This window comes from Puma concolor, chromosome B3, assembly GCF_028749965.1.
Source record: "Puma concolor isolate L17-30 chromosome B3, mPumCon1.1.hap2, whole genome shotgun sequence".
NCBI classification, from domain to species: Eukaryota; Metazoa; Chordata; class Mammalia; order Carnivora; family Felidae; genus Puma; species Puma concolor.
Genome location: NC_141672.1, coordinates 95,195,059 through 95,218,837, shown reverse-complemented (window position 1 = coordinate 95,218,837; position 23,779 = coordinate 95,195,059). Strand labels below are relative to the sequence as shown.

At 42.6% G+C, this 23,779-nt stretch overlaps 2 protein-coding genes across 2 annotated transcripts in view; one reads left to right on the top strand and one right to left on the bottom strand.

The window, feature by feature from the left end:
* The window catches only part of SLC27A2 (solute carrier family 27 member 2), a 44,451-nt gene extending 37,675 nt beyond the window's left edge, over nucleotides 1–6,776 (bottom strand). Inside the window, exon 1 of the mRNA XM_086710657.1 lies at nucleotides 5,832–6,776. Coding sequence (XP_086566783.1) covers nucleotides 5,832–6,309 — 478 coding nt within the window. The 5' untranslated portion in view covers nucleotides 6,310–6,776. The remainder of the gene's footprint in view (nucleotides 1–5,831) is intronic.
* A 15,173-nt stretch (nucleotides 6,777–21,949) lies between these two features.
* The window catches only part of ATP8B4 (ATPase phospholipid transporting 8B4 (putative)), a 285,304-nt gene continuing 283,474 nt past the window's right edge, over nucleotides 21,950–23,779 (top strand). Inside the window, exon 1 of the mRNA XM_086710646.1 lies at nucleotides 21,950–22,002. The gene's annotated coding sequence lies outside the window, so the exon portion shown is untranslated. The remainder of the gene's footprint in view (nucleotides 22,003–23,779) is intronic.

Below are 23,779 nucleotides of genomic sequence, written 5' to 3'. Positions count from 1 at the left end.
CAGCCCAGAGGCAGGATCATCTAAATGGAGACCTGAAAGATAAACAGGAATTGGCAACAAGTTGAAGATCAACTGAGATTGGCTGTGCCTGTTTCTAGCAGAGGGAACAGCTTATGTAAAGGCTGGGGGGCACACAACATAGTACCAAAGTAACTAAGAGGCTAAAGCTGACTGGAGTGTAGAACAGGAGGGAAGAAGGTTGGAAGAAGAGGCTGGGATGGGGGCAGGGCCCAAGTCCCTGATGTAAGTCAGGCAAATGGACTGCGTGGAAGACCATGATAAATTTTTCAGCATGAAATTTACATTCCATTTTTTAAAAAAGGAAAAAGAAAATGTAATTAAGCAGGTGTCATGCTTGATTACAGTTCAAGCAATTCGGTGTCATATATCTTCTACTACATTCATCTTCCTACCCTACCAAACATTTAGTTTGTAATACTGTTCGGAGAAGGCATCTCAGCTGTAGGGAAGGCCACTGACCTTGCCCAACACAATTTCCCTACATGTCCTCTGGGCTGCTGGTGTACAATTAGCATTTGGGCATTGACCTGAGGGTCCAGTGACTCACCAACCATATTGGACACACCTAACATGTCCAATTGTAGCAGCCTTTCTTCCCCTAGAGATGCTGCTATAAAACTGAAATTTGAAAGGAAATTCTGGAAGTGAATATCAGTTATTAACTATCTCTTTGTTATTTAGTGTCTTTCCTTAAGCTTTTTATGACTACATTTGGACATACATGTTTTCCCCTTCACAGATTTTTTTATGTAGGGCGTGTGTGTGTGTTAATTCTTACCATAAAGTCTGCTTACTTAAAAGTGGCAATCAACCACTTGGATACAAAAGCTCAAATAATTCTACTTGGCACAGGTTGAGTTGCTGGGAACTCTGGGTTTTGAGATTTACATGCAGGAATGTTCTTGGGAATGACATCTGTGAGGCTGTAAGAGAAGCGGACTGGATAGAGGGAAAGTTGAACAGTGATGCAGTCACATAGGGGACTCGCTCAACTGATCCTCTGATCCTATGGGGACTCTGGGCCTGGAATGGCCCTTCAGGATTGTTCCAAACTAAGGAAAGTGGGCTATACTTTCACCCCTGCCCATGAACCAGTCACTGGATGCAGGAGGCGTGGGGGGGGGGGGGGGCGGGAGGAGGGTAGGGTAGTGCTTAACCTTGGGCACAGTGGCTCTTTTTAAGCAAGGGCAAATCCTGGAAGTGGTCTCAGCTGAGAACTTTAGCTGCCAATGCTCCCAACAGATAAGGAATGAGCATCTCAGTCCTGAGAGGGGATTTGGGTAGTCTATCACAGCATCCACTATACATTGCATCCTTACTGATAGCAAAGCCCTTACATTTTTCATTTGTATAGACCAATTTGTAGAGTAGCTTTACACAATTTATGTCATAATTTTCACAAGAACCCTGTGGTAAAGATACAGTAACCCAATTTCTACAAATGGGGACAGAAGCTCAGTGAGTCTATGTATGAAAAGACAGATACAAAATGAACAGAAATATACTGGGTTTATAGGATTCCTGTCTCCTTATATCAGCCATTCAGGTTAAAGTTTTGAAAGACGGCTTTACTTTTTAGAAGATGCTGCCTATTTGACCTTCTGCTCAGTACTTGTTAAACGAAGCATGCCTTTGAAGAGTACTACTGACAATCTCTTGTTCATGTTCTTTGAAAAGCATAGCCTTGAGCTTTATTAAAAGCTTGGGTGTGAAAAAGTATTCACAGAAAGTTATCTCAGTGGTGTAGAGCAGACCTGTTGATTCCTCAATGGTCTGGTTTTAAGCAATGGATTGAAATAGAACCTCAGAGAAAGCAGTGCATACTGGAGTGATGGAAAATTGAGTGATTACCACATTTCTCCTCCCTTCCTTAAAATCTATCTTGTTAAAAAAAAAAAAAAAGAAATCAAGATAGCATATGAAGTTTCTCTGCTTTTTTTTTTTTTTTTTAATAAAAGAAGAAGAAATTTATGAATACCTGGGCCCATTCTTAGAAAGTGGGGAGAGAGGGCAGGTGGCGAGCTGAACCAATCTTCACCACTGAGCTGGTAAGATGCTACTGGCTAACTCTGCAGCTTTCTGCTAGGAAAGGCATTTAATCTAGAGGCTTGTTCTGCTACTCCATTGCCTCATTGAATGGGTATCTGACAGAGTTAAATCAAACACCCCAGAAATGCTTATCAATAAAGTGGGACCTGAAAAGGAGGCAATGAAAGGAAATGTGTTTTGATCAAAGTTCTAGGATGATTGTGAAATGGTTGGTAGATGGGCAAGTCAGGATTGAAGGCTTTACCTTTTCTTCATTCAAAAAGGCACCTGAAACACAAACTGGTTCTTGACAGCCCTTGGAGACAGTCTGAAAACAGCCTTTCAAATGCCATTGGTAACTGTGATTTTGCATTTTTAGCATAGGCAGTTTGGAATTATCACATTTAAGAACCCATTGTCTGGTCTGTACATCGACAAGGTACGAGTTAGAACACCTTCAGATAGCGGCGTGCATTCACCTCTTCCCCTCCCCCCACAAAACAAGTTGCCCTGAGGTCAGAAAGATGTTAACCAAGGTTAAGTCTCACCAGCAACAAGTAAATCTTTAACAGGGGAATACATATTCATATTACCTTTGTGTTGTTATATATCTTCTTAATATTATTTTAAAGTTCTTACTTAAGCGAACTCTCACTTTCTAAATAGTCCCAGAATCAAGCATAATTCTTTGTCATGAAGTTACTCAGTCATACCAGGACTTACATAATTGTTATCAGTTGATATCCACAAGCAGCCATGTCACCTTTCTACTAGCTATCTACTTCCCTATTTTTCTCAAGAGGCTGTAGGAAGGTCTTTTTAGAATACTGGCCACTTACACTCAATGTGCAGAATAATCTGAATTCTATCCTTCTTCAGATTCAATAACATTAACGTCTGATTTAAAGTTGTTTTGCTTCTACCCTTCTTGTTTCTAAGGAAAAAGAACTGCTGGCCTTCCCGAATATGCTAGCAAAGTGCTAGTTTATTTTGATGGAGATGTACAACCACCTGTCTTGCAACCTTCAGTTATGAGCAGGGTAAGAAGAAAAATTTTAGAGAATGTCTTTAAGCTAGCTCTCTGTTCAGACCTTGGGCTGCTTGAGATCTCAGCCCTTGAGTACATTATTATTTGATGTCTCTGTTTTTGTCCTCCACTATCCTATGCACAGACCCTCCCTACTATGGTCCCAGCCCATCCTATGCTCATGAGACTCTCTCTGGCAATGAGACTCCAGGAGAGCACCTCTCTCCTACAGCCAACTGCCAGAGGTGAACTGGGAGGTAAGCAAATCTGGTAGGGTGAGGCTGGGCCTGGGAGACTGGATCTAAATGGATTTTCTCAAATCAGGATATATTTAACTTTTTTACATCATTTTTCATGTCCTCCTGCCTAACCCAATGGTTCTTATGCTTCAGAGAAGAAAGCCTATTGCAACCAACCAGAATAATGGAACTCATTAATTTGACAAACACTTATTGAATGACTACTATATGCTAGGTATTGCTAGGTCGTTATTCAAAGATATATGAGAGAATTCTAAGCCTTTAGATAATCAAAGTCCAGTGAAGCAACTCATCTAAGCTTTTCCTTGTACAACTCAGAGAGAGGAGAGAAGTGGAGATCAGATTATCTCTATGCCTTGATCCTTGATTAAAGTTGGCACTGGAAAATTAATCCCCTTCATGGAAGTGAGGCCTCTGCCGTTGGCCATTCTTTGAATTCCCTGAGTCCTTATTTTCTTTACAGTAGAGTCCCTTCAGTAAACAGCCTTTAAAAACTACCACTATTGTTGTCCTTACATAGCAAAACTCTAATGAAGCATCTGTATTATGAACCTGATGAAAACAGCCTCTGGGGCTCCTCTTGCCTGGAATCCCCTCTCCCCTACTGCACTTGCCCAGCTCAGTGTCAATGCCTCCAGGAATTTTCACTCTCTGCTCATCCCCTGCCTCTATCCACCCCCCAATGCCCAACTCTGTAGTTCTTTCAGCATACTTATCACATTCTTCTGGGTATCACGTTCACAGACATTTGGGTATGTGGCTTAGTTCTTTTACTGGACTGTAACATCCTTGAAGTAATTCATCTTATTTTCTCCCTGTCCTTTTGTGGCAACTAGCTTGTACCTTGTGGGGACTCTCTACCTGGTGGTTTTTATATCATCTGCTTTTCTAAACCTAACCTCAAAAGTTTGTGCTACAAGACTTGATTACAGACCTAATCTCTGCAGTCCCTGACCTCCCTCACACAAAGCCTGAGATACTATGCAGGCAAGTAGTATTTAAATCCCTCCTGAATTGGTAAAAAAGATCACTGCGATACTTTCTTAGGAACCAAAAGGTAAAGTAATAGGTTTAAGAGAGTCTTCCAGTTACTAAGAGATTAAATTGTCTCTTTTCTCAGGCAACTAGAAATTGTTGGGGATTTTCTTGAAAGGATCATCCCCTTTATATAAGTTGGCTGCCTTTAAATTGTCCCCCCTGCATCTTAAACTTTTATACAAGGCCTTCATTTTTTGGATTATTTTATCCAAAATAATGTGTAAGTTTCTTGGTTTCCCATGAGTCAACGGACATCTCATCTTTCTGTGACACTACACTAGCTGCCTAGCTTGCCTCCCTTTCCTCAGTTAGGAAATGTAGGCGAAGAGCAGAGGATGCTCAATCCGTTCCAGCTCTAAGACTACAACCATGCAGAGAAAGGTAGCACCATGCAGGGAAATTCGTGGTCTTTGAAGTTGGATGGACCTGGGCTGGAATTTTAAGCTTCAGGTTTTTCAACTCACAGGAGGTAATAATATGTTATCTCTTAGGGTAATAAAAGCACCTGGCATAGGGGTTGGCATGCAAAGGCATTTCAAAAAGGTGAGGCCTCCAGGCTCCCTACTTCTTCATGTTTTTCGGCTCACAGCTGGTTGGTCCTCCCCTGACCAACAGAGTGAGAAGCAACTCCTAGCCCTTGACTGCAGCGACAAGCTTTCTAGGAAAGGAAAACCAACAGTCCTGTGGGGAATGGGCTCTCAGTTTCTTCCTGGCCTGGTCACCATTGGGGCATGGAGTTACCATTTCAGGTCTTGTTGAAGTGTGGCAGGAGGGAACTACAGAACCAACGGTCGCTTTGGTTATAGACGTAATGGGGACTGACGAGGGCACTGCATCAGATCCCCAAAGTCTTCTTGGGGAGCAGGTGGGGTAACCTTCTCTGCAGTGAGAATCCAGAGAGGCTAACAGCATTTGAGAGCCCGAAGCAGCCGTGAAGACCCTCTATTAGAGGAGGACACCATGGGACAGGAAGGGAAAATGACTTTCTCGTGATCATGTAGCCAATCAAACAGCAGAGGTGAGAACATTCGGGATCCTCTAGAGTTCACACTCAAGACTCTCTGCATTTTAATGCCCATATTGTCGGTTTTGGTTAAAAGCCTAGACTCTGAAGATAGACAGCTCTGGTTAACCCCTCTCCTCAGCTCTACAACCTGGGACCTAAGGCTTCACGGTCCTCGGTGGTCTCACCTACAAAGCCCGATAGTAAGCCCTGTGTTATGTGAGGATTAAAAGCAACACTATGTACTGCACGGTGCTTAACACAGTGCCTGAAAGAGCTTCCACAACGGGCTGTTTTAATGACCATTAGCGTCTTGAGGAAGGGTTGCCATCCCCTCCCCCTACACTTCCAGTTCGGACCTGAAGTTCCCTTTCCAACCCCCTATACCATGCAGTGGCTGGTCTGTCAAGGTGCGGGGGAGCCCACTGCCAGGGCGGGCGGTCCCCGGGCTCACCTGATGAGACCAGTAGCACCTTCGCGCCGCAACACTGGAAGCAGTGCAGCAGGGACTTCGCGCGGATGTTGGAGTTGAGGCACGACATGGCACAGCCCAGCTTGGCCAGCCCCAGCCACAGCCACACGTAGGCTGGTTCGTTGCCCATGAAGATCGCCACGCAGTCTCCCTGGCGCAGGCCGACGTGGTCGTGCAGCGCCCGCGCCACTTGGTTGCTGCGCCGGTCCACCTGCGCATAGGTGAGCGTCTCGTCACGGAAAAGCAGGAAAGGCTTGTGCGGGCTCTGGCGCGCTTGTTCCAGAAACTTGTGTAGGACGGTGCGCACCGGCCGCTGCTGCCCGTAGCTGCGCACTCGCCGGGCCACGCCGGCCAGGCACAGGAAGTAGCCCACGTCCTGGAAGAAGTAGGGGCAGCAGAGGTTCACCAGCAGCGGCAGGAGCAGCAGCCCCGCCAGAGCCGTGTACAGGGCGGGCAGCATGACAGCGGCGGGGCCCCCAGTCCCCGCGAGGACAGGAGGCGCGCTCCGGGCGTGCAGCGCGGCGGCGGGGAGGGCTCCTCGCGGACGGCGGGCGGGCTGCGCGGAGGGCGCGCGGCGAGGCTGGGGCGGCGGCGGAGCACCTGCGCTGCCGGCACCAGCGCGGGCTCTCGGGCAAGTGGAGCGACGTGTGGACTGCCGGGGTGACAGGAGGGACCCGCCGGCTGAGCCCGCCCCCTGGTGGGTGTGCAGCCACCTGCGCGCTTGGCCCTGTGGTCTCCCCACCCCCCGGCGGGGAAGGAGGCTTTGAGGCGCTCCGCGCGCCGCCGGCGGTCTGCGTTGTGACCCGAGTACCTTCCACCTCGGAGCCACGGTTTCCTTGTCCGAATGCTGATGACAAGAGGCACTTAGCGGCTGTTGAGATTAGAGGAGATAACGTAAGCGTCCCGCTGTTCACTGCCACCACTAGCAGGGTGCCTTATACAAACGACTTGCTGTTATTACCAGTGAAGCGCCTTGTAAATGTGAGTCCGGTTATTTATTAGCAACGGGCACCAGGCGCCACTGCCAAATTAGAATCCCATCTCTCCCTTCTTGGGCCCAGGGGCTTTCCGCTTGGTGTCTTGTCAGATTTGCACCCTCCCCCGCAGCCCAATTGCCGGGCCGTCTCCTGTGGTGAGGATTTCACGGTTGAACAGAGACACCCGAGACTGTCACCTCCACCTCACCCCAGTCCTTGGGCTGTAGGTGAGGACGGGACACTGTGATCCTAGTCGGGCCCCGCCGGGTCCAGCTAGCCCGGATTGGGCGTGAGGGAGCGCCACACTCTGCCAGCTGAAACCAAGCTCCGGCGGTTTTGGACATGTGTGTGTTTGACTTTTAATATTTGGTTCTACGTGATTCTTCTCTCCTGTATGTTGAAGATTCTCAACTAGTGTCAGCCCACTTCAACAGACATTTACTAAGGGGCTTCGTCAGAGAACATTACAACATAGAGCAAATTAAGGAAACACTTGCATTTCTCAAAAGCCATTTATTTATTTTTATTTTTATTTTTTTAGTGTGACCCTCTTTTTTAATTTCCCTTAGTGCTGCTTCTATGGAGTGAATACTTGCTGCTTGCTACTGAGGAGGGTGGGGATCTAGGTAAAGCACTGTTCTGCTTCCTTCCTCTCCTGCCTTCCCGCATTCATCTTCTTATTCTTAGGAGATAGCCACAAGTAATAAACGTTTCCTCCTGCCAGACACTGTGCTAGGGGCTTCCCTGTAATATGTTTCTGGAGCGTCACAGTCACCTGAAGGTGGCACTTTCAGGCTCATTTACAAATAGGTGAATTAAGACATCGAGTAAGTGACTCATGAGTTTTGAAACTGGTATCTGGCCCCAGGGCCCTCCCTTAGCAACCACATTATGCTGCCCTCTTATTCTCCAAGTTTCTATCCATGTTCTTTAGCAATCTTTTCTTTGCTTTTTTCACAATCTTCCCCTCCTCCATTTTCTAAGCCCCCTCTTTTTATCCCTGGGACCTGCTCAAACAACACTTTCTTTACCTTTCCCGAGTCTTTCATGGCAGATCCAGCTACCAGCTAGTGACTGGTTGCATCATTTCCCTGGGAATGGGGTGGGGGCCTTGGTTATCCCTGAGGAGTAGGCTGTAGTGTTAATCAAAGGAGGGGTCAGGACAGAAATCATTCTTGTGGCACCGCTTCTTTCATGCGGAAGCTCAGAGCCACCCCCCCCACCTTAAATGCTTATTTATCTTTTTTTTTTTTTTTTTTTTTTGCTTATTTATCTTTGAGAGAGAGAGAGAGAGAGAGAGAGAGGAGGGAATGGAAGATCTGAAGTGGGCTCTGCACTGACAGCAGAGAGCCCGATGCTGGGCTCCAACTCACCAACCGTGAGATCAGATCATGACCGGAACCAAAGTCCAATGCTTCACCAACTGAGCCACCCAGGCACCCTAGAGCCAGCCCTCTCTTTATGTCCTCATGCCACCTCTGTCCCTTCATGGCCGGTCTCTTCGGGAGCCTCCTAGAACCCTCTTGTCATGTCTTCGAATAGCTACTTTCCAGAGTGCTAGATCACTGCGAATGACCCCTTTCTTCTCTCTTATGCTGAGGATCACTTCAGCCTTGTGCGTCAGTAGTCTTTCAGTTCAAGCGAAAGAAAACAAGACCCAAACTGGCTTGCATAGAAATAAGAATTTTAGCAGTAACTTCAGAGTCCAGGGGTAGAGTAGGCTTTGGAGAAGCCTTCATTGGTGGCTTTGGTGCTAGGACCTGGACCCCATTTCCCTTTCACCGTTAGGACCTGGAACCCACTTCTCTTTCACCATTGTTCCACCACTTCTATTCTCACATAGTCTCTCCCCTCATGATCCAAAGATGCTTGCCAACCAACCCCTTCGGACTACATGCTTGCTTCCCATGTCAACTCCAGACAGAAATGTGAGAATCTTTTTTCTTAGGAGGTCATCTATCTATCTATCTATCTATCTATCTATCTATCATCTGTCTAATTGGGTTATATGCCCTTCCCCAGACCAATCTCTGTGGCCTGGGGAACAGAAATGTTGATTTCTTTAAGCCAGTCAAGGCTCACCCATGGAGCTGCGGTAGAGTCAGTCCTATATATCTTGGAGCTCTTCTTCCCAATGATTCTAGCTTCCAGCCTGGGCTCCACCGTGCACTACCACCAGGCTAATAGTATTCCTGGAAATACTGCTGTCATCTTATATCTCCACTGCTTAGTCATCTTCAGTGGCTCCCCATTGCTTCCCATCTTCTCCAGCTGTTATATACAAACAGCATGTTTTAATACACCTAGGCTGGAGCTGACCACGTGTTCTGGGTCCTGGATGGTGCCCTTGAGGGTGGAGAAGATCAGTAGGTTACACATTCTAGGAACCTCTGCTGGGAAATGCTGGTTTATAAATGAAGTTCAGATTTTATTTTCTCACTCTTCCTAATCTGACTCGAACTTTCACTGCACTCAATAAACAATTTATTGAGTTGCCACAATAAGCGGAACATCGCCAGGCACTAAATATTTGAAAATGGACCCAAACTTCATTCCAACTACTCCTTTTCAAAGACACTTTATTTTAGCACGTCTGGTCTACACCCTCCTCCCCTCCACCCCCACCTCCAAAACTGCCCTGCACATTTTTCTCTCTGTGGCTTTATTCTGGCTTCTTTCAAATACCTTGAACTCTCTTCCTCTAAACCCTAACTCTCCTTTAAGGCAGTGGTTCAGAGATGTCTGAATTTCCCAATCCAGTAGCATTTCAAAACAAAGTTAGGAACCCAAAATAAAATACCAACTTTTACATTTTTCAAGTAAAAACAGCTCCCTGCCCACCAACTACAGCCTGTTTTTATTCTTATTTCATAAAGGAATACCACTTTTAGCACTAAAAAATAAGGTATTACTGAACCAGACACTTACAAATGGTTAATTTTACACCAAGTATATTTTACCACAGAAATATACAAAAAAGGAAAAAATACAAAAGGGAGAAAGGATTCCAGAAAGGATGAAGATAAAACTAAAACATACAAAAAAAGATAGAAATTAAAATATTTTTAAATGTAGAAAAAATACTTTTATTTTGTTTATTATATACAACTTGTTTCTATGCAAGTGTGTCCATTTAGAAATATACATTCAACAGTGAAGTATCAAGTATACCCAAATCTTGGGCTCCGATATAACTTCGGATTGTTTCAGCACTGAGACCTCAAACACAGAACTTCTCCACCCCAGTGCCCTTACTCAGTGCCCCCACCTCTCCCATGCCCCACACCCACTGAGCCTGCCGGCTACCTTCACTCAGATCTAGTTCTTCAAGTCTAGTCCTTTCATGGCCAGCTTCTGTGCAGCCTCCTGGACCCCTTGTTTCCTTAAACTTTCTACCCAGAGTGCCAGGTCACCACAAATGCCCTCTCTTTTCTGTCCTATTGTGAGACATGGCCAGAGGAGGTCATGGGATAGACACAAATACTGGGGAGTGAATATTGGCACCTCCTAACCTTGGTGAGGACTTCTCTCCTGCTCACCCCACTCATCCATCTCTGCTGATGTCTCGCAGAAGGCCTGTCAGCGGCAGTTCCCAACTCCCTTCAAAGTCCGCAACCCCAACCTCAAATGTGGGTGGTCTCTCCTCCTATTCTATGGAGATGAAGTAGCCCACTGGTTCTCAAACTTGATGGGGATCAAGTTACCCAGACAGCATGCTGAAATGCAGCCTGCTAAATTTCTGATTCAGTAAGGCTTGGGTGGGGTCAGAGAATTCACGTTTTGAAGAAGTTACCAGGCTGCTGGTCCAGGGACTACATTCTACCTCTTTAGCCCAGTTGTTTCCCAACTGCTCAGCAGAACCCCAGGACTGCTGAGGAGCCAGGGAGGAGAACTCCTTGCAGAGCCTGGGAAAGGCAGTCTGGGATCCTACCCTAGCTCATCAGAGCAGTTCCACATATGTCTGTTTTACTTATTGGACTTTCCTGTAGACCTCACATGACCAAAGTTTTCCAAAAACACTTTCTTTCAAATCCTCCAGCCCATGAGGATCTATCCCTTGTATTGAACTTATAAACCTACAGCTTGGCTTTTGATTTTGTGTCTGTTAGTTTTGCCTTCCCAAATAGAATTCAGCTTTCCTCAACGAAGTCATAGAAAACAGCATGAGACTTGAAGTCAGAGGACCTCGGTTCAAATCCTTATCCATCACATTTTGGCTGGGGACCTTTATGTGAATTCCCTGATCTCTCAGGGTACCTTGTGTTAATTTTGTAGGCCTTGAGGTACCTAATGCATGGGGACTAAGGTTGACAAAAGTGTGTAACTTAGGAAGCCTGCTGTTTTGTGACATCACTTAGTGTAAATACGAGTTTTGTCATTGATTCGTTTAATGGCTTATGAGAAGGTTTATCTCCAGTCGTGTTGTCTGCCATGAATCAATCACATTGCTTGAAATGAGGGGTGCCTGGTATCCTGTGGAGTACCTGGCATGGTAGCATTTGGGGACAGATGTACAGGATGTGTAGGTATCCAGAGGGAAATGGTAAAAGGTCAGTGGAGATGGCATATGCTGAGATTGGCCCTTCCTTTGGAGAATGAAGGAGAGAGACTGGGAACAATTGGTTGTTGGCGTTAGACATGAGGGAGTAGGCCTCCCCCTCTTTTGTGGCAGCCCAGTTGTGCTTGCTAACTAGCAATCAAGACAAAGTACAATTTGAGAAAAAGGTGTGTGTTCTTGCTAGTTCTCACCAGAATGCCTTTGATTTGGTGTGGAGTTCTAACCGAGGGAAATATCCTAGTGAGGCGATTGTTGCTTCTAGAGATACTATGTGTGCTTATCAAGATTCTTTTCTGCTTGTTGGACAGCGCTCTCTCTCCTCTTTCAACATCCCACTGTAAGCCATGACTACCCTTCCCAGTCACTCTTCTCCGTTCCTGAATGTGTTGGTTAATTCTTTACTTTTGAGTCCCTTTGCTCTTATTTTACCTTCTCTTGAAATATCTTCTTGTTCACCTCTTTTTTTTTTTTAGTTTATTTATTTATTTTGAGAGAGAGAGAAAGCATGAGTGGGGGAGGGGCACAGAGGGGAGAGAGAGAGGGAGAGAGAGAGAGAGAGAGAGAGAGAGGGAGAGGGAGAGAGAGAGAGAGAGAGAGGGAGGGAGAGAGAGAGAGAGAGAGAGAGAGAGAGAGAGGGAGAGGGAGGGAGAGAGAGAGAGAGAGAGAGAGAGAGAGAGAGAGAGAGAGAGAGAGAGAGAGAGAATCCCAAGCGGACTCCACACTGTCAGTGCAGAGCCTGATGTGGAGGCTCAAACTCATGAACCGTAAAATCATGACCAGAGCTGAAGTCAGATACTCAATTGCCTGAGCCACCCAGGTGCCCCCAATTCTTTTTTTTAACTGGAGACTAGTTGACACATCATGTTACATTAGTTTCAGGTGTATCTTCCTGTCTGATTCTTAAATGTTAACGTTCTTTGGCTTGTAGCTTCACCTTTCTTCTGTCTTTCTCTCTAGGTGGCCTCACTTGTTCCTGTCCATGCTGAAGTATCAAGTCTGAGTATTCAGCCCTAACCTCTCTCCTGAGTGCCAGGTCTCATTTGATAATGGCAAACTGAATCCATTTATTTGATCACTCATTAATTTATTAAGTTAGCATGTATTTAAAGTGTACTAGGCACACACTACTTTCCAGGGGAAAAGGCAGGGCAGATATTATTCTCATTTTCAGCTGAGTGAATTGAGATTCAGAGAAGTTAGCCAATGTGTTGAAGGTCACACACAGCTGGTAAATGAACTGTGGAGCAGGTACTATAACCTGTTTCTCAGTTCCTAGTTAGGTATCATGGGTTGAACGATTCTCTGCCCCCATCCCCTCGAAAAAGGTAGTTACTCAGTAGAGCCCCAGAATCTGCGAATGTGACCTTATTTGGAAAAAGGATCTTTCAGATGTAATTAATTTAAGGATTTTGAGATGAGGTCATCCTGCACTAGGGTGGACCTTAAATCCAATAATAAGTGTCCTTAAAAGAGAAAGGAAGAGGACACATGAAAGAGAAGGCATGTGAAAATGGAGGCAAAGAAGGGATTATAAATGACTCGGTCATCCAAGGAATGCCCATGATGGCTGTCAGCTACCAGGTGACAGAGAGGGCTGGAATGGATTCTCTCCCAGATGCTTCAGAAGGAACCAGTCCTGCCATTATCTTGATTTTGAACTTCTGTCCTTTGGAATTATGAGAGAATAAATTTCTGTTGTTTTTAGCCAATGAGTTTGTGGCAATTTATTACAGTAGTCCTAGAAAACTCATCTACTAAGCCACATTGTATTTCAAATAAATTAGGATTCCTACCTCAAGACTGGGCAGTGGGTCAAAAAGTCCAGCAGTTGACAAAAGAGAAAAAAGTACAAAGTTCTGAAGTAAGTGCCACCGTGTTCACTGGAACAATAAGAATCTTCATGTACTAGGCCTCATGGAGAGTAAAATTGTGATCTGGCAATCTGGTTTCCCAAGCAGTCTGGGATCATTTTACTGACCCCAGAACCTAACTTATCAATCATCTGCTGTTATGGTGATTCAACTCTTCTCTATCACTGTTTTGTAGTTCCTGCCACACATTTTACCCTTGGTTCTGTATATTATGTCCCCTGTCTGCTACATGGAATCTGCTCCAGTGATATCTTCTGTTGCCTAATGACATGTGATTACCTCCTTCATCTTGCAAATCTTTCACCATTGGCTCCCTTCTCGCTCAATTATATTTCCAGTTTTCTAGCTCATATTCTGGAGCAAATGTGGTAGTCCAAACAAATTACCCATATACATGACTATATAGAATTTTTTTTTATGTTTATTTTTAACAGGGAACATGAGTGGGGGAGGGGCAGATAGAGAGGGGGTACAGAGGATTCGAAGTGGGCTCTGCGCTGGTAGCAGTGCACTTGATGTGGGGCTCGAATGCACAAACCATGAGATCATGACCTGAGTCAAAGATGCTCAACCAACTGAGGCACCCAGACACCCCATGCCTATATAGCATTCTTTTTTTTTTTAATTTTTAAAATTTTATTTTTTAAATTTATACCCCAGTTAGTTAGCATATAGTGCAACAATGATTTCAGGAGTAGATTCCTTAGTGCCCCTTACCTATTTAGCCCATCCCCCCTCCCACAACCCCTCCAGTAACCCTCTGTTTGTTCTCCATATTTAAAAGTCTCTTATGTTTTGTCCACCTCCCAGTTTTTATATTTTTTTGTATTTATATTATTTTTTATATATTATTGACAAATAAACATCCAAGTTAGTTAGCATATAGCACAATAATGATTTCAGGAGTAGAATCCAGTGATTCATCCCCTATGTATAACACCCAATGCTCATCCCAACAAGTGTCTTCCTTAATGCCCCTTGCCCATTTAGCCCATCTCCCCACCCTCAACCCCTCCAACAACCCTCTGTTTGTTCTCCATATTTAAGAGTTTCTTATGTTTTGTCACCCTCCCTGTTTTTATTTTTGCTTCCTTCCCTTATGTTCATCTGTTTTATATCTTAAAGTCCTCATGAGTGAAGTCATATGATATTTGTCTTTCTCTGACTAATTTCACTTAGCATAATACCCTCCAGTTCCATCCATGTAGTTGCAAATGGCAAGATTTCATTCTTTTTGATTGCTGAGTAATACTCCATTGTATATATGTACCACATCTTCTTTATCCATTCATCCATTGGTGGACATCTGGGCTCTTTCCATACTTTGGCTATTGTTGATAGTGCTGCTATAAACATGGGGGTGCATGTGTCCCTTCGAAACAGCAAACCTGTATCCCTTGGATGAATACCTAGTGTGGCAATTGCTGGGTCATAGGGTAGTTGTATTTTTAATTTTTTGAGGAACGTCCATACTGTTTTCCAGAGTGGCTGCTATATAATATTCTTAAAATCAATATCCATTGGCTACTCTCCAGCCTGTAGATTACTGAAATTGAGTTAAGTGCAGTCCTGTTCCAGTCAGCTCTGTGTATTTGTGGGGATGCCTGGAGGTGGGAATAGAGAGGGGGATGGAGCCTCTGATTCACTATAAACATGGTCACTGTACTTAAGTACTCACTAGTAGAGATTTGGCATTTTCCCTCTAAAGGGACTGTGGACATGGTAAAACACATTAATTAGCTGGTCTTATCTTTCTCTTCTGTTATTTCAGATTGTAATGTCTCCATTGAATTCTTCTGATTACTACATATAGCAGTCATGAAAAACTAACTCCTATTAACTAACAAATCATAGTTCATAATTTAGTGTTTACTTATGTGACAAGATTGTGTAGATTCAGGTTTTTGTCTGATGTCATAGTCCTTCTGTCTGAAGAGTTTCCTCTAACATTTCTTCAATTGTAGATATCCTGGCAATGAGTTATTTCAACTGTAGTTTTTTTTAAAAAATATCTTTATTTAACATTCATTTTTTGAGTGGTATTTTCACTGAGTAAAGAGGTCTGGTATGATAGTTTTATTCTTTGGTACTTTCAAGATGTCGCTTTTTGTCTTCTGGCTTGCACAGTTTCTGACTGCTGTAATTCTTATCTTTGTTTCTTAGTACATAGTTTATTTTTTTTTCTGGATATCTTCAAGATTTTCTCTTTATTTTTGGTTTTTAGCAGTTATACTAGGTGTGTATGTGTGGGTGTGTTTAATTTATCCCACCTGGGATTCTATGAACTTCTGGATCTGTGGCTTGATGTGTCTTTTAATTTTGGAAAATTTCTTGGTCATTATCTCTTCAAATATTTCTTCTCTCCTATTTTCTCTCTCCTCACTCTCTTTGACTTCAATTATTCATATATTGCGCCATTTGATATTGTCCAACAGTTTTTGGATGCACAGTTTTTTATTCACATTTTTTTCTTTGTGTTTCAGTTTGGATAACTTTTTGACGTATGTTCAAATTTACTGAATTTTTTCCTCACCTGTGATAAGTCTATCTAAATAATTCATTTCTGGTATTGTTTTTTTTTTTTTTTTTAATTTCTAGCACTTCAATTTGACTCTTTCTTGGGGTTTTAATTTTTACCAATATTCCCCATCTGCTCATAAATTAAAAAAAAAATGTCTGTTACTCTAAAGAGCTCCTCCCTACAGTTCTTTCCTACCCACAGAAGTGGACTCTGTCTCAAAGAGTTCTTCAAAGCTTAATGCACACATGGGTACCACCCAACACTTGCCTTTTGTTTCATTATCATGTTAGTCATAGTAACTAGGAAGATAAGTCTGATTCTGATTTCTTCAAGAGGGAGGAGGCCAGTTATCTAAGATAAGTTCAGAACTGGTGATGCTAGAACTGGTGACCTTTTTTATCTTCTAGCTTTTAGCTTGCTCTTTTGTGCTACCCTGTTTCATGCTTACGACATGACACAGATAATATATAGGGACCTTCTGAGCACCAAGACAGACCTAGTCATCAATCATAGCATTCTCTCTGGCTGAGGCTAAGCATATATCAGAATCGTTTTTGTTTGTTTGTTTGTTTGTTTGTTTGTTTAACACAGTGCTATAAGCTGTCATGACCAAATTATCAGATTTGACTTCTGAGATTAGTTCTGTTTATCATCTCTGTAGTATTGATTTATACTTGGACAATAAGACTACCAGGGAAACTTTAAAAATTGCATTTCATATTGTTGTTTTTTAAGGTGCTCTCATATTTTTGAAATACACACTAACATATTTATGGATGAGATCATGTTGAACCACATGAGAGATAGTTGTAGACATTGTGACATTTTCTTCCTAAATACTTCAGCATGTATCTCATAAAAACAAGAGCCTTCATAGAGTTATAACACTTGGGAAATTTAAAATTAACGCAAATATATTATCTAATATATTTAATATTATCACCTAATATGAGCCTTTATTCAAATTTCCCCAATTATCTCAATAATTTCTTTTATAGAATTTTTTAATCATCAAGAACCAATCAAGGACTACACATTGTCATTAATTATCTGTCTTTTTTATCTTCTTTAATCAAGAGCAGCTCGGGGTGCCGGGGTGGCTCAGTCGGTTAAGCGTCCAACTTTGGCTTAGGTCATGATCTCACAGTTCATGAGTTCGAGCCCCGTGTTGGGCTCTGTGCTGACAGCTCAGAGCCTGGAGCCTGCTTTGGATTCTGTGTCTCCCTCTCTCTCTCTGCCCCTCCCCCACTCATGCTCTGTCTCTGTCTCTCTCAAAAATAAATAAACATTAAAAAAAATTAATCAAGAGCAGCTCTCCAGCCTTTTTCAGTCTTTCCTGACGTTGACATTTTTGGAGTCCAGCCAAGCATTTTGTAGAATGTTCTTCAGTTTGGGTTTATTTAATGGTTCCTTAAGATTAGAGAGAGGTCATGCAGTTTTGGCAGGACCACCATAGAAGTGATTTGTATCCTTCTCAGTGTGTCATATCAAGAGGCACCTGCTATCAGATTATGCCATTATTGTTCATATTAAGTTTGGTCAGTCAAGATTCATTGTAAAGTTGTGTTTTTATTTGTAACTTATACATATTCTGTTGGGCAATACTTTCAGATTGTATTAATATTCTTTTATACCCCAATTTTTTTACTGAATGGTTTTAGCACACTTTGATGATTCTTGGCTGAATCTATTATTCCTATGGTGATTCTAGATTGATGATTTTCTATTTCTAGTGTCCCTTCCACACGCATTTGTTGGCATCCTTTTTTTTTTTCTTTTCCTCTCTTTTTAAAGATGGGTATAGAGTCATGTATTAAAAAAAAAAAATCAACATGTTATAGTTCTTTCAGTTATTTATTTATTTATTTATTTATTATTTTTAAGTTTATTTAAACTTAAAAAGAGAGAGAGACCGAGAAAGGCAGAGAGAGAGGGAGAGAGAGAGAATCCCAAGCAAGCTCCGCACTGTCAGCACGGCACCTGATGTGGGGCTCCAACCAATGAACCACGAAATCATGACCTGAGCCAAAACCAAGAATCAAACACTTAACCGACTGAACCACCCAGGTGCCCCGTTTTTTCGGTTATTTATTTTTTCTGGCTCTTTTATTTATTTATTTTATTTATTTTGCATTTCCCTATCAGCCTTTGAGCATGCTGTTATGTTCTGAAAAAGGAGTATGTTACAGGTTCCCTTGTATCTTCCCTGACCTAGCCCTGGAATCAGCCATTTTTTCCATGTGACCTGCTTCCTTCTCTTGCACTCTGGTGTTTAGACGCTAAGATCAGGGTACAAAGGTGTACTCCTTGCTACAAAGGGTCATGGCTTTTAGGATCTTTCAATGGACAAAACTAGGAAAGTATACTTTTAAAAATCAAGAATTTGTAAGTGATACCTCTAATTCCTTTTTTTTTTTTTAAATGCTTATTATTTATTTTGAGAAAGCAAGAGAGAGAGCGTTCACTCAGGCACATGAGCAGAAGGAGAGAGAAAATCCTCACTGTCAACACAGAGCCCAAGGTGGGACTCGATCTCACAAATTGCAAGACCATGACCTCAGCTGAAATCAAGAGTCAGATGCTTAACCTACTGAGCCACCCAAGCGCCCCATAATTCCTTAATCCAATGCTATAGGGTTTGCTTCTTTTCTCCCTGTTCCATATCTTAAGCAAAAATCTCCCCTAGTGGGGAAAATTGGTTCCCAATATCAATATATTTATTTATTTGAAATTCTAAATACACACAAATCTGATTTCAGAATTACTAGATCAATACCACTGTCAACAACGAACCTTTCAAAGATGCTTCAAGATTTTCTTGGATTTCTTTCCTTAGACCATTCCATTTTGATGGAAAATTAGAGTTTTGCATTAAAAAATTACTTGGAATAGTTCTTTTTCTTCTTTCAAGTGGTCATGTTATTGATGTGATCATTCTTATAATGATTTGTTTCTGTCTCTGTTCAGTTTAGAGTCAATCCAACCTGTGGATTTAATTTTATATTTTGGAAATGAAAACATTTACATGGCTCAAAAGTCAAAATTCTGTAAAAATATGATCAGAAAATATGATTAAGGTAGTCCATTCCCTTCCCTATATTTCCCACTCATTCTCATCTTTTACCTTTAGGTAACCAATTCTACCAGTTTCTGGTTTATCTTTCCTGTGTTTCATTTTGCATAAATAAGCACATATTTTTCCCCCAGCTCTATTGAGATTCACTTGACATATGTTTTCTTATTCACTTTCTTTATTACAGAAGGCACCATACTATATATACTTTTCATTTTGTACATTGCTTCATTTATGCAAAAAAGATTTTAATTTCTATTTTCTCTTATTATGGTTCTGACAAATCAATTTTGGCTGAAGAGAAATACTGTCCTATTGGCGCAAAGCCCCAAATTTCAAGGAATTTCCCAATGACTGACCAAACATTTCCTATTCTGGGGTACCAGTGAGGTGCCTGATGGCACCTATGATAGAAAGAAAGAGAAACAGAAAAGAATGGCAGGGAGAGTAGTGGGGAAGTTAGAAAAATTAACCTTGAGAAAGCATTTATTTCACATTTATTGAAACTTCCACTAGATGGCAGTAACATCCCAGGAATAAGGTTGGTAAGGGTTCTGGGAAAGGGATAAATGAACCTATTTGGAAGGAACATGTCTAAGTACAATCTTTCCTGCAGAATCTTTTAAATGGATTTACTCTTCATATCATACCAGTGTAACTTTTAAAATCTAATTCTCAACACTGTTTATCCCTCAGTAATCTAATATTATTCTGGAAAAAAACCCAGAAAAAACAAAAAACAGACTCTGACCCTGAATCAATCTATATAGATGGTCTCAAATCAGATAAGATGCTACAAACAGCAAATATTAAAAATAATTTTAGGATCAGTAAAAGGTGCTTTTAAATCTAAAATTAATTAAGCTTTCTTCATTAAAAGTAGCCTAATTTTCTTACTCTTAGTTCCTTTTGTTTGATCCTGATTTTAAAAACAAGTAAAAAAAACCAGACAAAATTGAAAAGTAAATTAAATAGCAAGATTTATTCTAACTCGGATTAGGAACTGGCAGCTAGTTTTGGAAATTATAGAGGTAACACCATACCCTTGATTAATGCAGCAGATCTTGCAAAAAGTACTATTTAATATCAGTCATGGCCTTTCATCGTGGAGACAGAGAAACTAAGTATCTTCTATCTGCAGGCTCCTCCCAGCAGCAAGGTGGGTCTATAATTAGTCTTACTGCCAAGAGCCACATTGGTGGGGGCGGTGGAAAGAAACCTGGAACTTGCAAGCCAGGTGCTATGCAGCAGGATTCTCTACTCTTCATCCTGTTCTTTTGCTCCCTCCCACTTTCTTTTTTTTCTTTTAATTTTTTTGTTAACGTTTATTCATTTTTGAGAGACAGAGAAAAGAGCGTGAGCGGGGAGGGGCAGAGAGAGAGAGGGAGACAGAATCCAAAGCAGGCTCCAGGCTCTGAGCAGTCAGCACAGAGCCCAATGTGGGGCTCAAACTCACGAACCAAGAGAGCATGACCTGAGTGGAAGTTGGACACTCAACCGGACTGAGCCACCCCTGCGTCCCTGGTCCCTCCCATTTTCTAGCTGGCTGTTGAGGCACACAAGCAGATTAATGATGGCGCCAAGCTGGGCTGCAGTGTGAGGGATCCTAATTTCAGGGAGTGGCAATACAATATCCAGAAGTGACTTAACAAGGCTAAGCACAATGTTTACTAGCTTAATATGATACGAAATGAACTGTTTTCATAGGTGTAGAGCAAAGGACTGATGGCATCAACTGGGACTTATCAGGCAGGGCTTCCAGGAGGTGGCGAGCTTTGAAAAAGTGATGAAGAAAATAGTATGAAGAAATAGTTGGTGGTTGGGGAAAGGCAGACAGAGTGGATAGGAGGAAATATGTAAGAACATATGGATAATTGCAAATCATGCCATTTATAACATAGCATTCTCCTGTGACTAAATGAAGGAAAACATGACAAGTCTGAATGCAAAATTCTATTGTGTTCACTGGAATTATTTGAGAATCTTTCACTTCTCTTACCCTCCTTTGTCAGCAACATCATACTATAGGCATAGGCTTTCCTACTAGCTTTATAAGTAATTAATCCACTACCTTTACCGTATATTTACCTTTACCAGTAAGATTTGTACTTTCATATGTTTTCTTGTTACCAGTTAGTACCTTTCCTTTTCAGTTTAAAGAAGTTCCTTGAAAACTTCTTCTAAGGCCAGTTTAGTGGTGATGAACTCCTTTAGCTTTTGTTTGTCCAGAAAAATCTTCATCTCTCCTTCAGGTCTGAATAACTTGCTAGATAGAGTATTCTTGGTAGGAAGCTGGTTGTTTTTTTGTTTTTTTGTTTTTTTAACACTTTGAATATATTGTGCTCCCCCCACCCCTGCTTGCCTATAAAGTTTCTGCCGAAAAATCTGCTAATAGTCCTTTAGGGGCTTCCTTGTACGTAACAGGTTGTTTTCTCCTGCTGCTTTTAAGGCAGCAAGATGTGTGCAAAAGGCTCCCCTCAAGGAAATACTGGCACGCTGGAGCAACAGAGGGAGAGCATGCTCACTGGCTGGAGTGAGGCAGGGGGAAAGCATCTAGGCCATGCAGGTGGGAAAAGAGAGGAGGAGGGAAGAAAGGGAAAAAAAGCCTAGCATTAAAAAAAACCAAAAAACAAAAAAACGATGGCGCCCATTGGCTAGAGCAAGACAGGGGTGGAGCATGAGCCAACCAGCTGGACCCTAGATGCTGCTAAATGAGATGCCTGTCCCTCAGGCCTTTGAAAGCACGTGAGCCTCATTAATTCTCAACAACTTCGCTGAGCCCGGGGCAGGTGAGTCAGTGGGTGTGGCTATTTAAGAGCATTTCTGAAACCTTGCTGGTTTCCTGGGTTCAAGTCCGGCTCCTTTTCACAGCTCGACGTTTCAAGGGCTTGCCTCTCAGTGCAGGTCTTAAAAGTTGGGGTGCCTGATGTACAATTCAAACCCTTCACTCCTCAAGAGAGAAGCTCCAAGTTTTGAGTTCCCTCCTGATTGTGCCTCAAGCCACCTGGGGTGGAGTTCATGGGGAGATTCTGTTCAGCCTCTACTACCTGCTTTGCTATGGGACGTGAAGGGATCACTCAGACAAGTTGTAGGTTTTCTTCAGAGGAAGTTATTCCCTATGTGGCTGCACATCCAGTGTAACTAGGGGAGAAGGTAAGTACAGGATCCTCCAACGCCGCCATCTTGGCCTGAAACCTTTCTCTCAAAGTTTTCACTTACTTCACTCTCCCTGATCGGAATTGAGAACCATGGCCCAACATCATGGCAGTAAGATCTTGGATAGTCTGGAAACTTTATCTTTTCCCCAAGTTTGTTCTCTTTTGTTTTCCTTCTTTGTAGTAATCATTGGTTAACAACCCTTAAAAGGGAAATGGCTGATGTGCTTATCTACAGTGACAGGAAGAAGAAAAGGAGGTGGTTCCCCTTGCTACAGCTGGTCTTGGGAAGGAGGGCAGAACCACAAGGGCTGGGGTAGGTGGAGGCAGCTTAAAAAAAAAGTGAAATAGGAACAGAATGAAGTGGGCCCAGGGAGCAGGTGTGGGCCAAGAGTAATTCAGGGCTCACAGATACTAGTGGGGATATCTGTCCCACAGGTCCTGCCAGGGCAGAGTTCTAGAAGGTGCCTGTGGCTTTTTGCTCTTTGGAGGACAGTCTAATAATTGTCTGAGAGAGGTCAGTATTTCTGTAAAACATTCTCAGTACTTCCCGAAGCTGCCTGCAGGTTAGAATCACCTCAGGAACTACAAATAGTATAGAACCCCTCACCCCTTCAGTCTCACCCTAGAACTACAGAATCAGAATCTGCAGGAGTGGGCCCCAAATGTCTCTACCTCTTGAAAAGTGCCCTTGTTGATTCTCTTGGAATTTATTCAGGTGGATATTTAGGAACCACTGCTCTAAACATAGTAAAACTTAGGTGTAAATTTCCCCCAGAGAACAGGGTGCTATTTCACTCCATGTGTATTTGAGATTTAGTAATTAGAATAAATGAAATCATGTAATGACTTTAACACATGATAAATATTGATCTACTGTGGCAAATAACATTTACTGAATAATGACATTTATAACACTTTTAAATCTTCCCACATGATTTCTTATCTACATCCTCATAACTACTCCATGAGGTAATCAACCAAGGAATATTTAATGAGTTCCTAGTGTTGATCAGGAACAGTGCTGGTTAGACAGGAAAATGATTATTGCTCCCCCATTACACATTAGGAAATGAATTGTAAGGGACTTAACTAATGTCCTAAGGCCAATGGTTACAAGAGTCAGGAGTCAGGACCTGCAGTGACCCAGCCTGGCTCCTCAGATACTGGGCTCTGCTGCTTGGAGACTTGTGGTTCACCTTGCTCTAGTGTTGCCATGGTTACCCTGCAGGATCTCCTAGAGTTCAGTTAGGAGTCAGTGTATTCATTTTTGTTACCCTTTTGTTCTCCTTCCATTGTACTCAAAATCCTAATTACACAGGAAGAACCCAAACTAATTTTTCCAACCAGCTTGTCTCATTTTCCTTCTAGGCTTTTAGAATAAGTGATCTGTAACAACTGACTGCAGCCTCAACTTTCTCAGTCTTTATAGTCTTTTTTCCTTTTCACCCAAATAACTCCAAGTTAGATCACACAAATCCCCTGCACAGTTTTTTTTTTTAATGTTTGTTTATTTTGAGAGACACAGAGAGAGACAGTGTTAGCACCCACCTACCCAAGTAGAGGAGGGGCAGAGAGGGGGAGAGAATCCCAAGCAGCCTCTGTGCTGTCAGTGTGGAGCCTGACTCAGGGTTCAATATCTCGAACTTTGAGATCATGACCTGAGCCAAAATCAAGAGTCAGACTGAGCCACCCAGGCACCCCCCACTCCCACTGCACACTTAATCAGAATCTTATTTTCTTCATGCTCTTCTTTTCCCCACGGCTGCCCTTTT